Below are 24,607 nucleotides of genomic sequence, written 5' to 3'. Positions count from 1 at the left end.
CCAGGTTTCAGTGAGGAAGGCGACGTCAGGTGTTGTTGAGTCGAGGAGGTCCCAGAGTTCGATGGGGTGCTTGTGAACGGAGCGGGTGTTGAGGAGGATGCACTTGAGGTGGTTGTTGTTGCTGTTTGCTTTGTCCAGCGAGGGGCGGGGTTTGAGGCAGGTGAATTTGCAGGCTTGACAGGTGAAGGGTTCGTGGGTGCGTCTGGGGGTGGCTTGGAAGCAGGCGGGCACTCGTCCGGTGTTGAGTGCGTTGAGGGTGGCGGTGTTGTATTTCAGTCAGTCGGTTGGTCTGGGTCCGTCGATGGCCAGGTGTTCTGGCGCTGGGCGCAGTCCAGGCGCGGACGGTCGCAGACTGGCTTGCCTTCGGCGCGCCCACTGCGTGCGTCTGCTGCGCTTCTGCGCGGCATCCTCCATAAATGGCGAAGTGGGAGGGAGGAGCAGCTGGGAGGCGGGAGCGGGGCGGCCAATGGGCGTCGGGGGGGGGGGTGTTACAGAAGAAAAGGGGGCGGGCCGCAGGGGGGCAGCGGCGGGAAGTGGGGGGGGCACGGAACGAGGGAAACAGTTGAGGAGAGGCCTAAAAGAAAACCAGAGATAACAGAAAATACACAGTCAGTGGCAAAAACAGGGCACAATGCAGACGCAAAATATAAGGAAAGATACTTTAGACACACAAAGGCTGCGGTGAACTCGCGGCAGCAGTGGTGATGGAGCAGAGGTCCTGGTCACCTACGGGGAGCCGTGCGGTGAGTGGAGCGACCGGCCCTGCGAGCTGGGTCATGGGTCACAGCTCACCACCGCGCGGCGGCCTTCATAAATGGCCAAGTGGGATCACGAACGGCATCTGAACTCAAACGTGGCGCAGTGTCTTTCAGCAGTGTAGAGAACCTTGGTTAGATCTATTCACCACCGAAGAACGTGCAATGTCATCAGTACTGCACATTGGAATTTCCAAGGCGGCACTCGCTCGGCGACACCTTTCATCGGGAGTGGAGTTGTGGTCTTTTATACTCCTTTCCACCTATACCACTTCTGCCTAGAGTACTGAACAAGATCAGGCACGACCGGGCCCAATTCATCCTTGTGGCTCCGGATTGGGCACGAAGATACTGGTATCCCGAGCTACTCAGCATGGCGGTCGATCCGCCTCTTCGGGAGGATTCTCTGTCGCAGCAGCAGGAGATGGTTCTTCACCCGAACCTGTCCAGCCTCCACTTCCATGCGTGGAGATTAAGCTGCGACAGTTGACAGCTTTCGACCTTCCTCCCGAAGTCTATGATGTTATTTTGGCAGCCAGGCGTCCCTCCACTAAAACGGTATACGCCTGCAGGTGGAACAAATTTGTGGCATGGTGCATGTGAGAAGTTGGCCTGGTATATGTTCACTATTCTAGTGAGCACCTTGCACCAGTCCAAACAACCCTTATGGTGATGGTTGCAAAGTGAACCTTATAGACCAGCTATCCTAGTGGTAGCATGGACAAAAGCAGTCTTAGGCTAAACTCAAGAGGGCATGTGAAGCCAGCTGTTTTACCATATGTAACCCCTTTAATACCAAGTGAAAGCACACCACACATGTTGTATATCAAAATATATATGTATTTATTTCTAACACAATCCTCTGAACTCTTTATGAGGTCAAAGGCACCAGCACAATACAAGATACTTAATTAAAATACAATAAGTTGCACAAAATACAGTAATGCCCTAGGGGCACTTCGAACCATATACTAAAATAGTGATATAAGAACCACGTCACGAACAAAGGAAAGGCCTAGGTCCTGGAGAATCGCTGGGGCTACGCTGTACTACCAAAGGTTAGGGAGCAGGAGGCCCATGGGATGCGCGTGCAGTGTCTTTACACGCACGCAAGTTACCATAGAGTTAGAATGGGAACGAAAGAATTGGAAACTAGTTCTTTTAGGACACTTTCGGATGGACTAGGGAAAAGCTACTTGAAACTAGGACACTGGGATAGTCAATACCTACAGGAGTACCGAAATACTCGCGTTGCCTCACCCACAGGAAGCGGGTGCATAGGTGTCAAAGTGTGTCGGGTTTCATCGCTGATTCCTATGGAGCCTTGGAGAAAGATGCTGCAGGCGACCAGGAGAGAAGTGTCCAGGTTGATCCAAGGGCGGATCGAGGATGAAGAGTACCTGAAAGCAGAGGGGACAGAGTCTGGGTCACCAGCCAGTGACCAGGAAGGAACCAGGCGATGTCGTGAAGCAATCGGGTGATGTCGTGAAGCTTGTCTCTGCAGCCACGTGGACCAGGAGGTGTCGACGACGACCAGGAGCTGGATACGGACTGTGCCCCGAAGGCTCTCGCTGTCGGCGGTGTCTGCTTCCGGATTGGAGTCAACAAGCCTTGGCAAAGGCAACCCACGCAGGAATCGAAGATGGCTTCTTAATCAGACCTTACTGGGCTGCTCCTTTTCATGGGAGCAAGGGCCAGTCTGGCGCAACCAGACCAGCATTGTAAAACGAAGGTTTCATCGTCACAGAGGCCATTAGCCAACGGGCAAGTGACCGGACAGACGCGTCGAACAGGAAAATGCAGAAGGGCCCCTTGCAGAACTCGTGGAGTGTGGAGGGCTGATCTTCGGTGCAGTTGGTGCTCGGGGCTGTGGCTTCTCAATCCCCAATGCACAACTTCGAGGGTGCCTCAGAAGTTGCATGGAAAGCAATTTGCTGGCTTTCCAAGACGGCCGGTCCCACGTCTCTCGTCATTCCACAGGTCTCAGCTCTTCTGTGACTGTGGATCAGACTGTTGGATGTCTGGAAGTCCGGGTCTTGTCAGGCTCTGTGCTCGGGCTCCGGCAGGAGCGTCGACAAAGCAAACCGTTGATCGCTTGATGGTGCCTGCTTGTGCAGGGTGGTCACTCCTTGACCACAAGGGAGATTCTTCAGTCGTCTTCTTGCAAAGCAGATCGTCGAAGGTCCAGAATTTCGTTTTAGAGTTTGTCAGGATAAAATCTTAAGTCTTGGGACTCAGCTCCTACCGAAATATACCAATTTTAGGGCTGGATTACCTGCTAGGTCCCTCCTATGGGTGGGACCCAGGAAGGGGGTGGTTACACCCCTTTCCCTTTGTCCAGTTTCGCGCCAGAGCTGGGGCTGGAGTGCCCCAGCTCCGGTTTGAACTGGAGTATGCATGGGACACCTTGTGTGCCCTAAGCAGTGTCATTTCATTCAGCCCTCCCTGCCCCAATACACTTTAGCCTGTCTGGGGTGGTGCCTGCTCCTCCCAAGACAGGAAACCTATTGTCCAAGCCTCTCTCGCTGGAAGGACTCCCAGCAGCAGGAGGTCAGACTTGTGTCTGTGGCTGCAGCATCCATTTTGTGATGCTGAGTCTCTGGTTAACTTTAACCGGGATTAGTAGGAACAACATGTCTTCTCCCTCTAGACGGGTGGAATGCCAATTCTGGCGACGGGGTAGTATTCCAAAGCGTATCACACCTTACACGGCATGTTTTGATAAAGCCAAACCAAAGATAGCATTTAACCGCGAGGTTCATAATGCACTTAAGAGTATATGGTATGGCTATATCATAGAACAGCTATAAGGACATGGTTCCGAAAGCTGCAGACAGGCTCAGCTCATGCTAGAGCACCATCTCACATAAAACCAAGCACTCTGCCTTCAGGATTGTTAAGGCCTGCCATAGGAGTGACTTATAGGTGCATATGTGTCTATATATAAGGGTAGGTATATGAATACTATACTTAAGCAAGGGGTGATTACACGACCTTGCCCCAGCTGAGTGATCAGCCAGTTGTGTCAGTTTGGATGGCCAGCCAGGGGTGGCAAAAGATATGCTGCAGCCCCTGGTAGGCCTTGGGTGCACCTATGCCCTGGGTACCTATGGTACACTTTACAGGGACTCATAAGAGTGACCCAATTCCCAATTGGTGATGTACCTAAAGTACATGGTGTGAATTTAGAGCGAGAACAGCAGGGCTGTGGGTCTGATTAGCAGGCCCACAGCCACATTAAGTCGAAAACCGCAAAAAGTACAAAAAATGGGGTGACCATATGAAAGCAGACCCTACTCTCCTACAGTGCACAGCAAAGGCTGTGGATCCCCTTTTTGCCCCTCTTTCCGAAGTTCTTCTGTTCCTCCTTTCCTTGGCCCAGCATGGCTCTGCTCTGGGCACTATCAAGGGTTATCTTTTGGCCATCTCTGCCTTTCTACTGCTTCCAGATCAGCCTTCTCTTTTTAAGTCCCTGGTTGTTGACCGTTTCCTCAAAGGCATTACGCATACATTTCCACCCGTGCCTTTCATAATGCCTCAGTGGGACTTGAATCTTGTCTTGACCTTTCTGATGTGTGCTCCCTTTGAGCCCCTTTATAACTGTCCCTTACGTCTTCTCACTCTCAAGACTTCTTTCCTGGCAGCCATCAAATCTGCCAGAAGGGAGTGTGAGCTCCAGGCTTTCTCTTCTAAACCTCCTTTCCTCTCTGTTCATCCGGACATGGTGGTTCTGAGGACCTGTCCTTCTTTTTTGCCAAAGGTTGTCACTCCCTTCCTCATCGGGCAGACCATCACTTCGCCCAGCTTCTTTCCGCCTCCCTCTAGGTGAGAGGAGAGGCTCCACCGTCTGGACCCAAAACGGGTGCTCGCTTTCTATCTGCAGCGTACACAACAGTTCCAGGTGGATGACCAGCTCTATGTTGGATACGTGGGCGCCAAAAAAGGTCGGGCTGTGCACAAGCGGACCATCTCCCGGTGGATCGTTCTGTACATCAAAGCATGTTACTCCTTGGCTAAGAAGGAATTTCCTCTGGGGCTGTGTGCCCATTCCACCAGGGCGACGGCAGCCACTACTGCCTTGAGACGCGGCGTTCCCTTGCAGGACATTTGTCAGGCAGCTAATTGGGGCTTCGCTGCACACGTTTACCAAGCACTACTGCCTTGACAGTCAGGTCCGGAGAGACGGCTTCTTTGGCCGTTCTGTGCTTCGTGACTTTCTGGTGTAATCTCTTTCGCAGACCGCCCACCGGGGTTGGTATTGCTGGGGTATATATTCGAAGGTAAGGAATCTATCACTAACGTGTCTTTCATTTGCACAAGTTACTACTTGTGTAACGATATATCTGTAAGAGACATTAGTTAGTGATAGATTCCTTACCGCCCCACCCATCCTCCCCATTCTGCGAACTGATTACTAGGGTTAAGGACATCCCTTTCAGGGCACTAGTTTTCAATGCACCAATGGTCAGTATCTTGCATGGCTCTGCGTTCCTGGCGTGGAAAGTCGTGTACAGAACTGACGTCAGCGTGCATGGGTGGCGCCTAAGTAGTCTCCGTGACGTCATCTCAGCGTTTACGACTCCAGTGACGGACGCGGAGCCGCAGGACGCTACCTACTGACGCGCAGGGGTACTGCTAAGCAACATTTTCCGGATCCAGTCTAACGCCTGGGGATATTCTAATGTAAGGAATCTATCACTAACTAAGGAATCTTACAGATATATCGTTACACAAGTAGTAACTTGTGCATTATCGCTTAACATCATTTCTTAATGCGGATATGAAGTACTTGCGAAGGTCCTAGTAAATTTACTTAAATGGGTTATTCCGAACTTGATACACGACTCTCAGGTGGGATTCCTGTAACCACATGTCTTCTGTCCAATATACTCTAGCACATGCTTAACGACCAGGATGATAAGCTCCTGCTTTCATTTTACAGCAAGAAGGCTTTCGATCAGCTGGAATGGCAGTACTGATTCTGTACGCTGAATAAAGCACAATTAGGCCCCAAATTTTTGGAAAAGTTCATGTGGCTTTACACGTCCCCCACAGCGCAGGTTGACTGTGGCGGACACATGTCCCGAACCTTTCCAATCCTGTGAGGGACAAGGCAAGGATGCCTGCTGTCCTATCTACTATTTTTTTTAGACCTGGAACTCTTGGCAGCCGCTATTCGTCAGTCTACCCATATTCAGGTTGTTGATACTCCTGTGGGTGAATACAAAATATTGCTGTATGCGGATGGAATCTTGTTGACCTTGAATAATCCAGCATCATCAATTCCAATCCTCATATCATTGATTAATACCTTTTGATTTTTCTCTGGGTGCAAAATAAGTTAGACCAAGAGTGAAGCATTGTCATTGACACGCTGTGACCCTCGGCCCTCCCTAAATACATATGACTTTACAGTGAAAGCAACAGGCTTAAATGTTTACGCCTGTTGATCAGTAGGGGTCTGCATAATTTGGTGCATGACAATATACAACTTCTACTGGGTAAAAGGGAGCAAGACTTTGCACTGTTGTCTATCCTATGGGCCTCTTTCTGGGAAAAAGTCCAGATGATCAAAATGGTGACGTTACTGGGTTCAATTCTTTTTTTGCCATGCTGCCATAAATATGCTTGTGAAGGCGTGGTAGCAGGTATGATTCCATGCACTAGGAGGCTCCTCCGGGCATCCCCCAGTACTACTGGCAACAGCCTTTCAGGGTCTGCCAGAAAGCTAGTGCTGCTGCCAACTCCAGACACGATTCTGCCCCCCTGCTGCTGAGCTGAGCTTGAGCAGGAGAAGGTAGAACAATAGGTTTCCTGTCACAGGGAGGTGTTACTACATCCCACTTAGAACCTAGTGTATTGGGCTGGGGTGAGGGCACTTGCCTGCGCCACCAGCCTGATTTGAAAGGCACATTTGGTGCCCTCCTTGCATACCTGTTTGAGCAAGTTCAGGGAGCACTTGGCTCCTCCTCTGGTGCAAAGGTGGACAAAGGACATGGGAGTATTCTCCCCTCTGTCCAGCCCCTCCTCTGTGAGGGACCAGAGTGGTTCAAACCCCCATCCAATGGTATTTAAAGGCTTACCTGTGTTTGGGTCCTCAGATTCGTCGTGGGACAAAACTCAAGCCTGAAACCATTTCACTCTTCGACTGTCTGGACTCTGACTTTGCCTGGAACCAAGACTGCATCACAGAAGACTCTTGCTGCTCCTAGTCTTGCTGTTCTGGAAGTCTTCGTCATCTGTGTCTGTGCTACTTCCAGGATCTCCAATAGACCTGTGGGCATCAAGGACATCCGAAGTTATCTCCCTTGTAGTGACAGTCACTCCCCTGTATCTGCAGGCACTGCAATGAAGCTTTTCCTGATGTCTCACAGACTTCAAAAGGCTCAGCAACACAGGTGGTGGCTATGCAATTCCCTCGAGCCTGACATATCCTCCTTACAACTTTGAGGCCAGTATCCCTCGTTGGAACTGCTGGGACCAAACCCCTGCTCATCGTGTCGACTTGCTGTTGCCAAAGCTTGTTGGCTCTGCACTCCAGAGATATTCGGGCTCCAAGAAGCGCGGGACTCCAGCATCTCCTCCCGCCAAGATCAGCATCCTCACCACATCCTCTGCACTGTGGGCCTTCATCTTTGGTGAGATGCTCCAGGTCTTATGACTCTTGTGCCTTCAGCGTCTGGGTTCTCTCAATGGCCTTTTTATGCTCCAGTGGGCTCCCCTGCTTGCTGGGGACCTGCTCTGAATCTACTGCTTGTGTTGAGTCCTGTGGACCTTGCTGGTCCCATTGTTGCTCTTTCTTTGCTTTCCATCCCTGTTACACTGCCTAGGCTTGTTGGTGCTCCCATCGGACACTGACCCCCGGTTCACGACTTCTGATGTGGGACAGCTTGTGCACGGCTCCTGGGCTTCCTCCGCGTCGCCTGGTCTTCCTCAGCGTCACCTGGTCTTCCTCAGCGTCACCTGGTCCCCACAGTTGCAGAGACCAGGTCACCGTGAACTCTTCTGAATCATCCAACATTGGTGGGCTTTGCTCTTCTTTGCCTCCTCGTCCCCTCCGAGTGGCTTTGTTGCTGTCCCCTCTGCTTGCAGGTTCTTCACTTGAAGAGTCCACCCTTCTCCAGCGACATCTTTCCTGAAGTCCTCCATTGTGGTCTACTGTGGTTTCTGATGTCACTTCACACCTATGCACCCAGCTTCCCTGTTGTAGGTATCCACAAGTGCAGTGACTCTCCAGCCTTCTGTCTTCCAAGGTGTTTCTTCACGGTCCATTAAGAAGGGTCCTTTTTCTTCAAAACTGCTAGTTTCCTGGTGATATCTATTGGACATGCAGCTGTGTTTACACTCTGCACACAGCCTCCGTGGGGTTCTTGGGTACTTGCCAAAGGTGTTTCCTTATGTCCCCAGCTTCTCTGAGTCTCCTGGTCCAAGTCCCGACATCAGTCGCAGTTCACATTCCATTTTCTTAGTAAATGGTTTGGTCTCCACATGGAGACCACTGTATTTTGTGCTTTCTTAACTGTTAACAATCGAAGTAATGTTGTGTATTGTGTTGATATCTAGGGGTGGGAGATATACCAATGTGTAAGTGAGTGTTGTGTAATAAATAGGTACATTTTCATATATACACTGTGATTCTTTTTCATTTAACCTATACTACATGACTAGATCTGGAAAAACAAGTTGCTTAACACTTCTTCTGGATAAGCCTGAAGGCTGCTCTCCACAGCTACCACTTTGAGAGCTTTCTATGGTTATCAAAGACCACTAAAATCTTAATTAGGGTTGCGTGGATTAGTGCAAGGTGCTTCACTTAACCACTTCCATGCTAATGACAAGGCCAGCTCGTCATGCAGTTTACCTGCGCTATGCTTATGCGGAGCTGGCCTTGTCATGAACAATGGGAAATCCAAAAGTTCAGCACCCAGCGGGAATTGCCTTAGCATTGACGGTGTTAAATAAGTGTACACCATATACTAAGCCAACCTCCTGCAGAGGGCATGAGGCTTTTTTTAAGTTTTTTTTTTTAACATTTCTTTATTTAGGTTTTCATAGTCAGGGCTTGGCAGTATCCCAATTAAACGTACATCAACATGAATGAGTATCAAGCATAACTCATGGGAAAACAGAAGAACCAGGTAACAAAAAAGTAGAAACTAATTACGCATATAAAGGAGCATATACATTGCCAAAAAGGAGGACACATTCATAAACATCATGCCCTAACATAGTTGTAAGAGTGCAAACTAAAAACCACCCTGTCACCGCCACCCCCAAAAGCTTACCTGGAACACTGTGAACGCTAAAATCGCTGCACTTATGATTCATGATCTTATCCTGCCCTCCTCCCCAATGCCAGCCTAAACCCTGTCCCTAACTGGTTGAAGAAGCAAGCCACAGGGATATCCCTCGAATTCAACACTACCCCGTCCCATTTGTATATGCACGACCCAAGAGTGATGGATGTAAACTTTACTATTGATAGGGATATGGTGGGTTGGACCGTCTATAGGGAAGGGCATCAAGGTTCACCCATAAGCAAAAATGGTCCCCAAATATCATCAATGTCATGCCATGGGTCCCGAAGTTTGTAAATACGCCATTCATAGGTGGCGTGTCGCTACAGCTCTGTGAACCACTCTTGGTATGTGGGCACCTGGGGGGACTGCCAATGATGTTACAATACAGATTTTGGCTACCATTAGGGCAATCACTAACCATCTCCACCAATGGGATTATGAGTCATCTATGTATGTAAAATTGTGTAAAAAGGGCAACCTTGGAAGAATCCCACAAGAGATATAAGTTGTGGAGTGTAATATGCTTGACATGGAGCACCAATAAGGATGCAGGTCGGAGCAGGAATACAGTATATGATACAGATCACATTCAGCATATAAGCAACGCTAACAAGCATCCACCGGGATTAGATGGGCCTTACACTGCTTATAAAGTGCCCAATACCAGTTATGCACTATCTTGAAATAGGAATATTTCAAACACACCTCTCTAAGTGAGTGGTCATGGCAGTCTAAGAACTCCCTACTGTCATCATCCAAATAAGCGAAGCCTAGTCGTTCCTGCCAGTAGACCTCAGTTGATGCTCATGTGAGAATAAAGCCTCAATATAATAAGGGGTTTTCCCTCTGTAACCCAAAGAGCATCTGGGAAAAATATATATCAACACAAAAAGTGACGCTATGGGACCAATTAATTTCAATGATTATTCGGGACAGGTTTATGAATTACCCATCCAACCTGAGAACTTCTTCTGAATTAAATCTTTACAATTTATTTTGTCACTTACCGCCCATTACCTCAACAAATCAATTATATCCAACGGATATGTATTTCTCTTTTTGAATTTTGTTTTATTTATTCCAAAGAATTTTTTCGTTGTATATTCATTTACTTCACATACTTACTCTTTTTTTGTGCTATACATATAAAATTATACTATTTACATATCACACAAACAATTTACAGAAACATCTACAAAGCAAATAGAAATAAAGAATTAAGCATTCTCATATAGTTTCACAATAGCCCCTCTTATTTGTATGGATGCTCTATATCATATTATCTAGAGAGCATTCCTCAAAAATACAGGTACACCTTATTAATGCAGTATTAAAGAAATCAGTAATTTTGATCCTTCTACTTTGTACTGCTGATTATTATTCGGCACCAAATCTAAATTCAAAGGGTGTCCGTTCCAACGGTTGTCGACGCGTTTCAGCCCCTTAATTTCTGGGTCTCATCAGGACTAGGGCTTAAGCATTAACACACCAAGTGTGCTGCACCTACAACATCAAGAAAGTACTATTTATTATCTACATATCCATATGGTATTCTCTAAATGAGGTAATTCATGCAGGACCCATATATACCTCATGCGTAACCCTGTTTGTTCGAAACCACAACATACATTGTATCCTGGAGTGACGGCAAGTAAGGCTCCAACACACGTGTCCCAGAGTGAACTTATCCTACATACCACCAATGTGTAGAAACAAATAAATACCTCAATAGTGCTACCAAATCAATCTCCATAGACCAAGTGACCAAAGTGCAACTATCCAAATGTGTGACAATAAAAAAACTCCAATGGAACTGTTTATGAACATACCGATTCGGTTGTTTCAATTCTCGAATATTTGTCGGGAGTAGCGATTAAACACATATGTTGGGTTGTAGCCCTTCCACTGTACTTCTCTATATTAAAAATGGCGACTCTGGTTCACCTTAAGCATGGCAAAAAAGAGAGATAGGAAGGAAGAGTGAATCCGGGAAAGAGCCCGAGGAAAACACACACACACACACACACACACACACACACAGCAGTACAGAGACGGTTTAAATATACCGTCCCTGTATTAGGTCTATTCAAATCACAGATTCTCCTGAAAATCAAACTGAATGATATTTAATGGAAGCCAACTCACTTCTGAGCGTCTGACGTCATCATATCCATCTTTGTCGCCTCAGTTATAGCGACTATGCTCCATCATGTGCAGACTAGACAAGACCTATAGAATTCCTGCAAGACAGAGCCGGTGGGCCAAGCATTAGATTAAATGCTCTCCACGACTATTCTTATTACTTTAAATACACGTATGCGGTGGATTAGTGCAAGGTGCTTCACTTAAATAAGTGTACACCATATACTAAGCCAACCTCCTGCAGAGGGCATGAGGCTTTTTAAAAGTTTTTTTTTAACATTTCTTTATTTAGGTTTCATAGTCAGTGCTTGGCAGTATCCCAATTAAACGTACATCAACATGAATGAGTATCAAGCATAACTCATGGGAAAACAGAATAACAAGGTAAAAAAAAAGTAGAAACTAAATACGCATATAAAGGAGCATATGCATTGCCAAAAAGGAGGACACATTCATAAACATCACGCCCCAACATAGTTGTAAGAGTGCAAACTAAAAACCACCCTGTAACCGCCACCCCCAAAAGCTTACCTGCAACACTGTGAACAGTAAAATCGCTGCACTTATGATTCATGATCTTATCCTGCCCTCCTCCCCAATGCCAGCCTAAACCCTGTCCCCTTACTGGTTGAAGAAGCAAGCCACAGGGATATCCCTTGAATTCAACACTACCCCGTCCCATTTGTATATGCACGACTCAAGAGTGATGGATGTAAACTTTACTATTGATAGGGATATGGTGGGTTGGACCGTCTATAGGGAAGGGCATCAAGGTTCACCCATAAGCAAAAATGGTCCCCAAATATCATCAATGTCATGCCATGGGTCCCGAAGTTTGTAAATACGCCATTCATAGGTGGCGAGTCGCTACAGCTCTGTGAACCACTCTTGGTATGTGGGCACCTGGGGGGGACTGCCAATGATGTTACGATACAGATTTTGGCTACCATTAGGGCAATCACTAACCATCTCCACCAATGGGATGATGAGTCATCTATGTTTGTAAAATTGTGTAAAAGGGCAACCTTGGAAAAATCCCACAAGGGATATAAGTTGTGGAGTGTATTATGCTTGACATGGAGCACCAATAAGGATGCAGGTCGGAGCAGGAATACAGTATATGATACAGATCACATTCAGCATATAAGCAACGCTAACAAGCATCCACCGGGATTAGATGGGCCTTACACTGCTTATAAAGTGCCCAATACCAGTTATGCACTATCTTGAAATAGGAATATTTCAAACACACCTCTCTAAGTGAGTGGTCATGGCAGTCTAAGAACTCCCTCCTGTCATCATCCAAATAAGCGAAGCCTAGTCGTTCCTGCCAGTAGATCTCAGTTGATGCTCATGTGAGAATTAAGGTTATCAATGAGTGTTTGTTACAGGTTGGAGACAGCTCCCCTAGAAATTCTCCACACCTTGAGATAGTCCGAAATAGGGAAAGGGTAATAAAGTCTCGTCCTAAAATTACACGGAGACAGTGTTGTAGTTGCCAGTATCTTCACAGCAGTGACTGGGGCAAGATCCATTTTAAATGTAAGCATCTCAAAGTTGCAAAAGTAGTAATCCTCTAATATTTCCCCCAACTGTCATAATCTCCCTTCTTATACAATTAGATCATCTAATCAATCAATAGTAATGCCTGCCTTGGACCATAAAGGTGCCACTTTGGGTACCGTGCAATGGATGCCCAATGGTCAGTTGGTATCTTTCCATGTCGCTCAGAGTGGGCGGTCATATCTTGATAACTCGCATTGTGGGTATTGTATAAGGGCCGTGGGCCCTCAGGGGTCTCCGTCACTGTAAGTTCCCGAGATGCCCATAGAGGCAGGTGATCTGTAGGCGCTAAAATGTAAGACATTTAAGAAAGATGCTGTGAAATATAGTACTTTTGCATATCAGGTTCACGTAGGCCTCACGCTCTAGTGTTGGCATGTAGTTGCAGGTTTAAGTCAGGACTTCCTGCCCGCTAATATGAACATCTTAAAGCGCTGGTTTATGGTGTGAAGTAATGACGCTGAGATCAATATTGATGGGCTGTCACTGTATAGTGCTATGCATTATGGTCTGCTACATATTGGCCAAGAAGCAGCCTCCAGAAGGACTTCCAGCTCAGGCTGACTGCATTGGCATGCAGAGTTTCAGCCATAAACATCTGCCAGGCAGCTACATGGGCGTTACGCCATACATTCACGAAGCTCAGCTATCTAGACAACCAGGTTTGCCGAGAGGGATGTTTCACCCACTCAGTCCAATAGGACATTTTAGTTTGAAGCACATTCACAGACTCTCCTCCTAATATGTAGTGCTCTGGTATCTATTTAAAATGTTTGGATTCTGCAGTTAGATGTCTCAATAACAAGAAAAAGTTACTTCCCTTCGGTAATGGCTTTTCAGCTGGAGACTCTCATCCCAGATTCCTCACCTACCCTCCCAACCTCCCTTTTCTGTGAAACTGACTCTCCTTTAATAAGATCCTAAGTTTAGGAATCTGCACATTGTTCAATGTCAATTTGCTGTTGGGGCTCTGCATATGGGAGCATGGAAAATCTCTAAAGCAGCTGTCGGCGCACAAGCTTGACACCTCTTTATCCTCCGCACATCATTTCCGGAGCGGAACAACATCAGTGTAGAGCCCGCACGTGCCCCCTAGTGATACTCAGAGGTACGGCTGTAAACGTTTGTGGCTCATGTCTGAAGCCTGAGGAATGTCCAAGAGGTGAAGAATCTGCTGTTAGATGAGTTTGTCTCTCAGAAGGAGTTATCAAAGGTAAATAAATTGTTCTTCTGATCTAACAACAGATTCTTTACCAACCCTCTAGCCTCACCATTCCGTGAATTGCGCTCTTTTATCTAATAAGATTCCACCTTCGAAATGTGCACACTGGTTATGATTTCTCTGATTTTGGCACTGCGTCTATGGACGCATAAGAGTCACAAAGCAACTGATGTCAGTTTGCATGAGGGGAGCCTATATAGGCCCATGCACGTCTCATCCGGCTCTGAATGACGTTGAGGTGGAACATCCAACGCTATCTGCTGGCATTCAGGGGTTCTGGTGAAGAAATTCCGGGTCCAGTCTGACTCCTAGGGGAATATTCAAAAGGTGACGAATCTGCGCTTCGAGTATCTACCAGAAAGAGCGTTACCAAAGGTAACTAGTTAATGTCAGGTAATTTATTTGCTGTCTTTTTAGCCTTCCCCGCCACCTTTAAAGGAGGAAAAAATATTGTGTAGGTTGAACCTTAGTATTCCTTTGAGCCTCTATGTACAGGGGAACCAGTTATTTACAGTGGATTATAACCTGTTCCTTGGTTATCAGGGTCACCAGCTTGGCAAAGATATTAGGAAACAGACCATTTTGAAATAGTGGTCTTTAACAGGCACTGTTTTGAACTGGCTAGTACTTGGGCATCTGAAGGCTTCTGTATACATTCCACTGCTATGACTTCTGCACTGTTGAGAGGGGTACTTGTGCACTCTGTTAAACAGCAACATTAACATCAGTGCTTTCAATGGCTAGTCACTATTGTTTGGTCTCTGAAGGGAGGAAACAATTTAAGTTTGTGATGGCGGTTTTGCAATCCTTCCTTTTGTGATACACTGTTCTTGTCCCTCAACCATCCTCCTGTTTGTTGGTTTGGGAATAGTTTAATCAAGGATGATGGGAGAGCTTGTATCAATTAGAAGTACAAATTACTTACCTTTGGTGACATTATTTCTGATTGTTGCAGGACCTCCTCCAGATTACTTTGCGACCTTCCATCCTCCACTCTTGGCTTGAAACCTTTTTGTTTTTGTTTATATTTTGGCTTTGCCCTCTAGGTCCTTGGTCACTGTAAGAGGTGTGGAAAAATATTGAGACCGATTTGAGTCACCAACAGCCATGTCCTCTCTTTGTAGTGGGGACATGACATAGGTAACTGGAAAAGTCTCAAGATTCAGTCTCGCATCTGGGAATGAGGTTTAGTCAGGGAGTCTGTTGAAGCTCCCTTATACATCAGAAAGAATGTTACCGGAAGTAGCATGTTCATGTAAATACTGTATGTGTTTGGATTACCTTACAATTGGACTTTAGTCTAATGATCATCAGATTGCATAGAATTGAAGTCCATGTAGAGGAAATTGGAAACACATATATTATTATTAATTCTATGTCATGACGATTATCAATATATCTATTCTAATTTTGATATATGGTTTAACACAGTTGCCCTTACATATTATTCATTTTTTTGCTTTTATCATAGCCCTGAAAGGAAAAAACGTTTAATCAGACCTCATCCAAAGACAGAGAATCCTACATGTGTGACATCTACTACTCAATCTCGTTCAGCAGCACAGAAAAGCATTGCTCCCCTGGTGAATGGAAAAGGAATGGATTCTACCCCTCTGTCCCAGAGAAGAAGGAACAGACCTCTGCCGGATACAGTTCTTTTAGAACAACCATCCACATCCTCTGGCTCAAAGCCTTTAAATTCAAAACTTACTACTACTGATAAGGAAGGGAAATCTGGTAGGTAAAACAAAATAATTTAAGAGATAGCAGTTTTTTTTAAAGGTGATTTAATATTGCATCAGAATCAACTGCAGCAAACACAACTATAAAAATCTAGTTTGTTTCAAGAAAACAGCTTTGCAATATTTAAAATGCATTAAGGCCTTTTTTAGATTTTGGTAGTCCGTGTTTTGAGCAATAAAACTTCTAATGGCTATATTGTAAAGAGTCATATACTCTGCATACTTAACTGCCTCCTACCAGAACACGTAAGGAGATGTATTTGGATGATGGCAGTGTGTGAGGAAATGGGGTGTATTATATGGTGTGGTTGTGTGACCTCACCACGTAATACACTTTGAGGACCCATCGGTTTCGTTAGGCAAACCTTCAGCTCAACCCTGGTTAGCTGTTAGTCTGAGCAGCAAGACTTACACAAAGGAACAAGAATAAAGCATTTAAACAGCACCAAAACAACTGAAAAAATTGACATGACACCAAATAAATCTGATAAGAAATTAAAAAAATTGATTGTACAACGAAAAAGATCCACTGAACGTTTTCTGAAGATATAGAATTTATAATGTATAGTAAATCAAGTTATTTGACCAAACCGCGAACAAGCTTTGGCAAATTCAATGCATTTGGCACTTAAACGTTTTCACTAGAAAGTTTGTGCTGGTTGGAATGTGGTTACTTGCAGTCACTTTAGGTGGCCAGCTCCAGTAGGGAGCGAGTCAGGGGGATCAGCAAGGTCCTCTGAAACAGCAACCTCAGCAGGGGAACAGTCCTCAGTCAGTACCAGGCACCTTTATCCTTTGCATGGCTTTCCTATGGAAATGGTCCTGATGTAAGGGTTAAGGATGCTGAAGATGTTCAATGGATGCTGTGGGTGCAATGTGGTCGACGGGTATTTTGGTGCAACTACTCCTCTGTCCAGGCTGAGGCAATCCTGGTCACAGGGTCGATGTCCCTCGAAGTCCTTTCGGTGCTGGCAGAAGCCCAGTCACGGCTGGACTACCGGTCACCCAGTATTGCAGTTACAGGCCAGTCCTTCTAAGGGTCGAGAACTCATCCTCTGGGGGTACCAGCAGCACTTCGGTGACACTCCTGGGCTCCGCAAACTCGAGTGGAACCTCGTTCATCTGGTCCAGGTCCCTGGTGCTGCACTTAAACAGCGCCCCGGAGCTCCCTGAAGAGGAGGGAGTGCAGGGTGCAATGGTGCAATGTCAAGTAAATGTGATGGTTTTTTTTGTTTTGTTAATACCATGTAAACTAAGATTACAAGCCCCAATACAGCTTCAATTGTACTTTCCTCCCAAATTAAAAACAATAAAAAGGATAGAAAGAGCAATGCCTGACAATTTACTGATAACAGCGTGTTATTCTGATCTGTCCCAGATCAGTCACCCTACTGCGGAAAGTCTCATTGTACAGGGTTTGTCTAGTAAGATTAATCCCAACTCATTTATGACCAGTCCTCCAGATAGAGTTCTAATCGATTGATATTTTAACAGATGTTTTCCTCTCCCAGCTTGGCACTGCTGTCCATTAATGCAGTCTATTATGCCACTGCATGCTTGCGTTCTGTATCAGAAAGAGACTATTAGTTATAGATTCCTTACCTTAGAAGTACCCCCAGGTGTCAGACTGGATCCGAAGAAATTTTTCTGTAGCAGTACACCTGCGCGTCAGGTGGCGTTGGTGGACTCTGTGTTCATCTTCGGAGTCGTGATCGTCGGGATGACGTCTCGGTATCTATAGACGCCGCCTTCGCACGTTGACATCAGTTTTTTCTTTTACATGCCAGCAAGCGCAGATCCAGAGACAGCGCTACCTCTAGTCACTTTTTGGATATTTTTCGACTTTTGTTGACTTCTTTCCAAGTAATTCGACTCCTGGTGCTCGTTGGGATGTCCCAACCTCGGACTGGCTTCAAGGCTTCTGACTCCTGTCACAAATTGATGTCAGTTAAGGATTTGCACCTCATGTGCCTTTTTTGTTTGGAGCACGACCACGAACCAAAGTCGTGCTCCAACTGCCGGGCCATGAACCTGATGTCTTTGCGGGAGCTGTCCCGGCAGCTTCTCGAGGCCCGGCACTCCGCTCCGTGACGCTCGAGGACCCAGTCAAGAGTGAGGTCGCAGAACCGGTCACGGAGCCATCACTACCACTCCTCGTCGAAGTCGTTGTCATCGGGTATGTCAAAGCACAAAAAGAAGGCAAAGAAGCATTGTTGCTCTTCGCATTCCCCCTGTCCGTTGGCTCATGCGACGCAGGATGCGGATGGCAGTCCTCCTGGGGCTCCGCCTGCGGAGCCTGCTGGGTTGGCTCTGAGCTTCCCTCCTTTTCCGGTAGTGACACCTGCCCAACTTCGTAGTTTTTACGAAGCCCTTCACTCGATCTTTGGGCAGCCAGACTCCTCCAGCGTGCCTTCGGGCCCCGCAGACTCAGCTGGGGGTTCTAGGCCTTTGAACCCGACGGCTTCGACCCTGGCACCGCAAGGCCCCCAGGGATCCAGGCCTGGATCCGGATCAGAGCTTGTCGACCTTGCAAAACCTCTTTTGGTATCGAATCCACAGACTGCACCTCCGGCGCCGGTTCTGTCCCCAGCCGGCGTTGACCCTGACCTGGACACAGACGGGCCAAAGTCGACTGACGACCAGATCCGACACCAAGTGGTACTTTTGTACCATTGTTCTATCTTGGCGTTCCTTTTCATGCAGTCAGAAGAGGACAAGGAGGAGTCTGGTGACCCTTTAGCTGACCAGTTGAGTGAGCCGGACTGGAGAGAGGAATTGGGTGTTGCCAGTGGTCTGGATACCTCACCAGACCCTGGTATGCTTTCTTCCCCTACCGTGGCTACAGAGGAGGGAGCCTCATAAGCAGTGGTGTTGCATAGGGTGGCTGAGGAACAACGTTCTGACCAAGTTGCTTCAACCGTCAGCTGCCTCTTCGGAGCCCCTACTGCCCTTCAATGAGGCCCTTACTGACATCCTTCTGGACACCTGGTCCAAGCCCAGCACAGGGGCTCTTGTGTTTAGGATGATTGCCCAACGCCACTGCCCGGCCCCGGTTGACCTTTCTTTATCTCTCCCAACACCCTACCCCTGTGAGCTTGGTGTTCCAAGCCTCTACTTCTCAGGGCGCATTCCCTGCTGCTTCCCCAGAGAGGCAATGCAAATAGCTGGATTATCTTGGGAAGAAGTTGTTTTCTTCCGCCAGCTTGGGACAGCGGTCGGTGAACACTGCATGTCTTTTGGTCCGTTATTCCCACTCTGTGTGGGATATGGTTGCGCAGGTGCTGCCACAGTGTCCGTAGGAGGCCCGAGACACTGTCTCCCGTGCAGTCGCTGACGGGCACAGATGCAGCGAAGTTTGCCATTAGGTGTGGACTGGACACCGCCGACTCACTAGGCATAGTATTTCAACGTTGGTAGCCCTGCAAAGCTATGCCTGGCTAAGGTCCATTGGCTTTTTGGGTGATGTCCAATCGCCTCTTTTGGACATGCCTTTTGATGGCCGGCGCTTGTTTGGCGACTAAGCAGACAACATGCTCGACGCTTTATGAATTCTAGGGCTAGAGCCAAATCCTTAGGCCTCGCTACCACCTCTCACCCGTGCAGTCTGCTTTTCGCCTCTTTCGTGGCTACGGAAGGGGTGTCCCACCACATTCCGCCCAGAGCCACAACCCTGCGCAAACTGTTCAGCCTCTGCGCGGTCGAGGACATGGGACTGTGGGTCAGGGGGCCAGCAGATGAGCAAGGGCAGTAGCGTCCCGGACAGTACACCAGCGTCCCCTCTGCAGCAGCTTCTAAACCCATCTAGTCTGTCCTTTCGGTGCCCCCAGTTGTCAGTGGGCAGGAGGATTGGCCATCACCTTCCCCACTGGCAAACCATCACATCGGACAGGTGGGTTTGTCAGATAGTCTGAAGGGGCTACTCCCTCCCTTTTGAGACTACCCCTCCATCCATACCACAATTCCATCACATGTCGGAGGATCACTTGGCTCTTCTCCATCAGGAAGTTACATCTCTCTTGGCCAAAGGAGCTATTGAGCGAGTTCCTGCCCCAGAAGTAGGTTGTGGCTGTTATTCCTACTACTTTCTGGTGCCCAAGAAGGACAAAGGCCTGCTTCCTATCTTGGATCTCAGGAACGTCAGCTGCTTCCTCCGGAAGGAGAAGTTCAAAATGTTGACATTGGCTCAGGTCCTGTCTGCCCTCGACCCTGGAGACTGGATGGTAGCATTGGACTTGCAGGATGCCTATTTCCACATCCACGTCCTGCTGGCCCACAGACGTTACCTACGGTTCATGGTAGGCCTTGAGCACTTTCAGTTTACCGTGCTCCCCTGTGGCCTTACCAGCGCCCCTCAGGTGTTCAGGAAAGTGATGGCAGTGGTCGCAGCTCATCTGCGCAGATCAGGGGTTTCAGTCCTCCCCTATCTAGACAACTGGTTGTTGAAGGCGAGCTCCCCCCAGGATGTCGTCACCGACCTCCAGACTATGATAGACCTCCTGCATTTGCTGGGGTTCACAGTTCACGTGTTGAAGTCGCACCTAAACCCTTCTCAGAAGCTCCTTTTCATTGGATCAGTTCTGGACACAGCGCAGTTGCGGGCCTATCTTCCCAAGCAGCGAGTCCTGGATATTCGGGCTGTGATACTGATGTTTCAGCCTCTGTCCTGGGTTTCAGTCCCTGAGGCTGCTGGGCCGCATGGCCACCTGCATCCTGCTGGTAGTAAATGCCAGGTGGCATATGTGGGCTCTGCAGTGGGACGTGAAGTTCCAGTTGGCACAGCATCAGGGGAATCTTTCTGATTGCTTCCAGATCTCAGAGGGCACTGCACACCAGTTGCAGTGGTAGCTAACGAACCAGGTTTGGGTCACCGGCAGATCCCTCTCCCTTCCCCAACCAGAGGTCACAGTGGTGAACTCTGGTTGGGGAGCCACATGGGAGGCGGAGATCAGAGGCCTCTGACGGAGTTCGGGCTCCTCATCAACCTTCTGGAGCTTCAGGCGATTAGTCTTGCACTGAAAGCATTCCTTCCCTCTGTCTGGAAAACAGTAGTGCAGGTGTTCAAGGACAAAACCACCGCCTATGTGGAACTGCAATAAACAGGGCGAGGCGGGGTCGTGGACCTTATGTTAAGAGGCATGGGCATGGCTGGAACATCAGGGCATATCTCTGGTGGTTCAAAACCTGGCAGGTTCTCTGAATGCCAGGGCGGACAAACTCAGGTGCAAGATGAATCACGAATGGCGTCTTCACTAGGAGGTGGTGAAAGGTCTCTTTCAGCAGTGGGGAGAGCCTTGGTTAGATCTATTCGGCACCACAAAGAATGTGCAGTGTCAGCAGTTCTGAGAGTTGGAATTTCCAATTTGACACTCGGTCAGCTACGCTTTTCGTTGCGAGTGGAGCTGCGGTCTTCTATATGCCTTTCTGCCTATACCACTTCTGCTCAGAATGCTGAAGAAGATCAACCTCGACCGGGCCCAAGTCGTCCTTGTGGCTCCAGATTGGGCATGAAGAGTCTGGTATCCCGAGTTCTTACACATGGCCATCGATCCTCCGATCAGACTGCCTTTTCGGGAAGATCTTATCTCGCCACAGCAGGGGACGGTCCTCCACCCGTACCTGTCCAGCCTCCACCTCCTTGCATGGAGATTGAGCGGCGACAGTGGACAGCTTTGGACCGTCCTCCTGAAGTCTGTAATGTTATCTTGGCAGCCAGGCATCCCTCCACTGAAACAGTATATGCCTGTAGGTGGAACAAATCTGTGGTGTGGTGCACAGCAAAGGCTGTGGATCCTGTAGGAGAGTGGGGTCTGCAATCCTATGGTCACCCCAGATTTTTGCTTTTTGCTTCACTGGTTTACGACTTTCCCTGGATGTGGGCCTGCTAATCAGACCCACAGCCTAGCTGTTCTCTCTCTAAATTGACATCCATGTACTTTAGGTGCATTTACCAATTGGTACTGGGCCACCTTATCAGTCCCTGTACAGTGTACCTTAGGTACCCAGGGCATAGGTGTACCCAGGGCCTACCAGGGGCTGAAACATGTATTATGCCACCCCTGGCTGGCCATCTAAACTGACACAACTGGCTGCAAGACAGCTGGGGCAAGGTGGTGTAATCACCCTTTGCTGTAGATATAGTTACCTATATCTAACCCCAAAATGGACACATATATTCCTATCAGTCACTCCTATGGCAGGCCTTATCGATCCTGAAGGCAGAGTGCTTGGAATTATGTGAGATGGTGCTCTGGCATGAGCTGAGCCCGTCTGCAGCTTGCGGAACCAAGTCCTAATAGCTGTTCCATGATAACGCTATACCATATACTCTTAAGTGCATTATAATCCTCGCGGTTATTGCTAACTTTGGTATAGCATTATCAAAACATGTCGTGTAAGGTGTCATACGCTTTGGAATACTACCCCCTCGCCAGTTCTGGCGACGGGGGTATCATTCCACCCTTCTAGAGGGATAAGACATGTATGTAACTGTGAACCCCGGTTAAAGTTAACTCGAGCCTTGGTATCACAAAATGGATGCTGCCACCACAGATACAAGTCTGACCTCCTGCTGCTGGGAGTCCTTCCAGCGAGGGTGGCTGGGACAAAGGGTTTCCTGCCTTGGGAGGTGCTAGCACCACCCCCGAGAGGATTTTGTGTATTGGGTAGGACAGGCTTGAAAGGAATGAGACATGCCTGGGGCGCACAAGGTGTCCGGTGCATACACCGGTTCAAACCAGTTGCTGGGGCATCCCTGCCCCAGCTCTGGCGCGAGACCGGACAAAGGATAGGGGGTGTAACCACCCCCCTTCCTGGTCCCACCCATAGGAGGGACCTAGTCGTAGTACAGCCCCCTTTAGCAGAATAAAGGTAGGAGCTGGTCCCATTCCAAATTAGATTATCCTGAACAACTTTTACAAGAAGAAACTCTGGACTTCGACGTTCTGCTCCACAGAAAACTGAAGAATCTCCCTTGTGGGCAATGAGTGTCCACCCTGCAACTGCAGGCACCATCAAGCATCCAGCGGCTTCACTTTGTCGTCTTCCCTCGAGGATCCAGACTTCAGAGCCCGACAAGACCCGGATTCCCAGACCTCTCCGACCTCAACTCACATCTGCAGCACAGCTGAGATCCGTGGGTGCGACGAGACACGTGGGACCGGCCATCTTGGAGAAACTGCACTTCGCTTCCAGCACGACTTCTGAGGTAAACTCGACCAAGTGCTTTGGGGATTGAGAAGCCCCAGCCCGAGCAGCCCCTGCACCGAAGATCAGCCCTCCAGCTTCCACGAGATCTGCGTGGGGCCCTTCTGCTTGTTTGCTGCTCGACGTGTTGTCTGGTCACTTGCCGGCTGGCTAGTGGCCTCATAGACGACGAACCTTTGAATCTTTGCTGCTGGTCTGGTTGCTCCAGACTGGCCCTTGCTCCCTTCCAAAAGAGGAGCACCCTCCTGGTCCACTCCAGACGCCGTTTCCACTCACCACGTGGGTTGCCTTTGCCAAGGCCTGTTGACTCCAAATCCGGATCCGACACCGCCGACAGCGAGAGCCTGCGTGGGACAGCTTGTGCCTCCATCCTCGTCGTCGAAGACACCTCCTGGTCCACGTGGCTGCAGAGACAAGCGTCCACTCTTCACCTGATCGCGACAACGACATCTGGTTCCTTCCTGGTTCCACTCCAGTCACTGGCTAGTGACTGTGAACATTGTCCCCTCTGCTTTCAGGTCTTCAGCATCTCTGATCCGCCCTTGGATCACACCGGACATCTTCCTCCTGGCCGCCTGCAGCATCTTTTCTTTCAGGCTCCATAGACTTCAACGCAGAAACCCAACACGACTTCGCACCTATGCACCCGCAGCCCGTGGGTGAGGTAAAGAGAGCATTTCGGTGCTCAAGGGTAGCTTGACTCTTCTAGTGTCCAGATTCACAGTCGTTTTAGTCCTAACTAGTCAGGATTTTCCGTACTCACCTTTTCCTTGAACTGTACTGTCCATAGACGTTGTTACGCATCTCGCGTGTGAATTCACACTCTGCACACGCGTTCATTGGGCCTCCTATTACTTACCTAAAGTTAGGGTAGCGTAGTCCCAGCGATCTTACAGCCTCTGGACAGCTCCATTCCTTCTATCGATTTCCTTATACCATTTACTTTTTTGCCGTGCCCCTAGGGCACCATTGTAATTGTGTGCAACTTATCGTATTTTTCCTAAGAGATTGTCATGTGCTTAGCCCTCTGATCTCATAAAGAGTTCGGAGGTGTTTGTTATTAATAAATATATTGTTTATTTTCATAACAACCTGTGTGGTGTCCTTTCATCTGGTATTCAAGGGGTGATATTGTGGTAAAACAGCTGTCTTCACATGCCAAAAGAGTTTAGCCTAAGACTGCTTTGTCCATGCTGCCATTAGGATAGCTGGTCTATAAGGTTGACTTACAACCAATCACCATAAGGGTTGTTTGGACTGATACAAGGTGTGAGAAGTTGGCCTGATGTGCAGTGCTCACTATTCTAGTGATCACTATATATCAGTCCAAACAACCCTTATTGATGATTGGTTGTAAGTCAACCTTATAGACCAGCTATCCTAGTAGCATGGATACGAGCAGTCTAAGGCTAAGACTCTAGAGGGCGTGTTAAGCCAGCTGTTTTACCATCACATTACCCCTTGAACACCCAGTGAAAGGACACCACACAAGTGTTATGAAAATAAACAATGTATTTATTAGAAACACAACAACCCTGTACTCTTTATGAGGACAGGGTGCTAGGCACACAACAAAACTCTTACGAAAATACTTAAGTTAGCACGTTATACACAAATGCCCGAGGGGCACGAAAAACCATATATTCTAAAAGTGGAATGCGAAATTACTAGCAGGTAAGT

The 24,607-nt window shown here is 48.0% G+C and overlaps 1 protein-coding gene across 2 annotated transcripts in view; it reads left to right on the top strand.

Annotated features, from left to right (window-relative positions):
• The window catches only part of PHIP (PHIP subunit of CUL4-Ring ligase complex), a 2,061,705-nt gene that overhangs the window by 1,754,942 nt on the left and 282,156 nt on the right, over positions 1-24,607 (top strand). For both annotated transcript variants that reach the window (XM_078648101.1, XM_078648100.1), the window contains exon 38: positions 15,454-15,719. In XM_078648101.1, coding sequence (XP_078504227.1) covers positions 15,454-15,719 — 266 coding nt within the window. The remainder of the gene's footprint in view (positions 1-15,453; positions 15,720-24,607) is intronic.

The sequence above is a fragment of the Lissotriton helveticus genome, chromosome 6, assembly GCF_964261635.1.
Source record: "Lissotriton helveticus chromosome 6, aLisHel1.1, whole genome shotgun sequence".
Taxonomy (NCBI): Eukaryota; Metazoa; Chordata; class Amphibia; order Caudata; family Salamandridae; genus Lissotriton; species Lissotriton helveticus.
The sequence above is the reverse complement of the archived record's forward strand: the minus strand, read 5'-3'. Positions and strand labels throughout refer to the sequence as shown.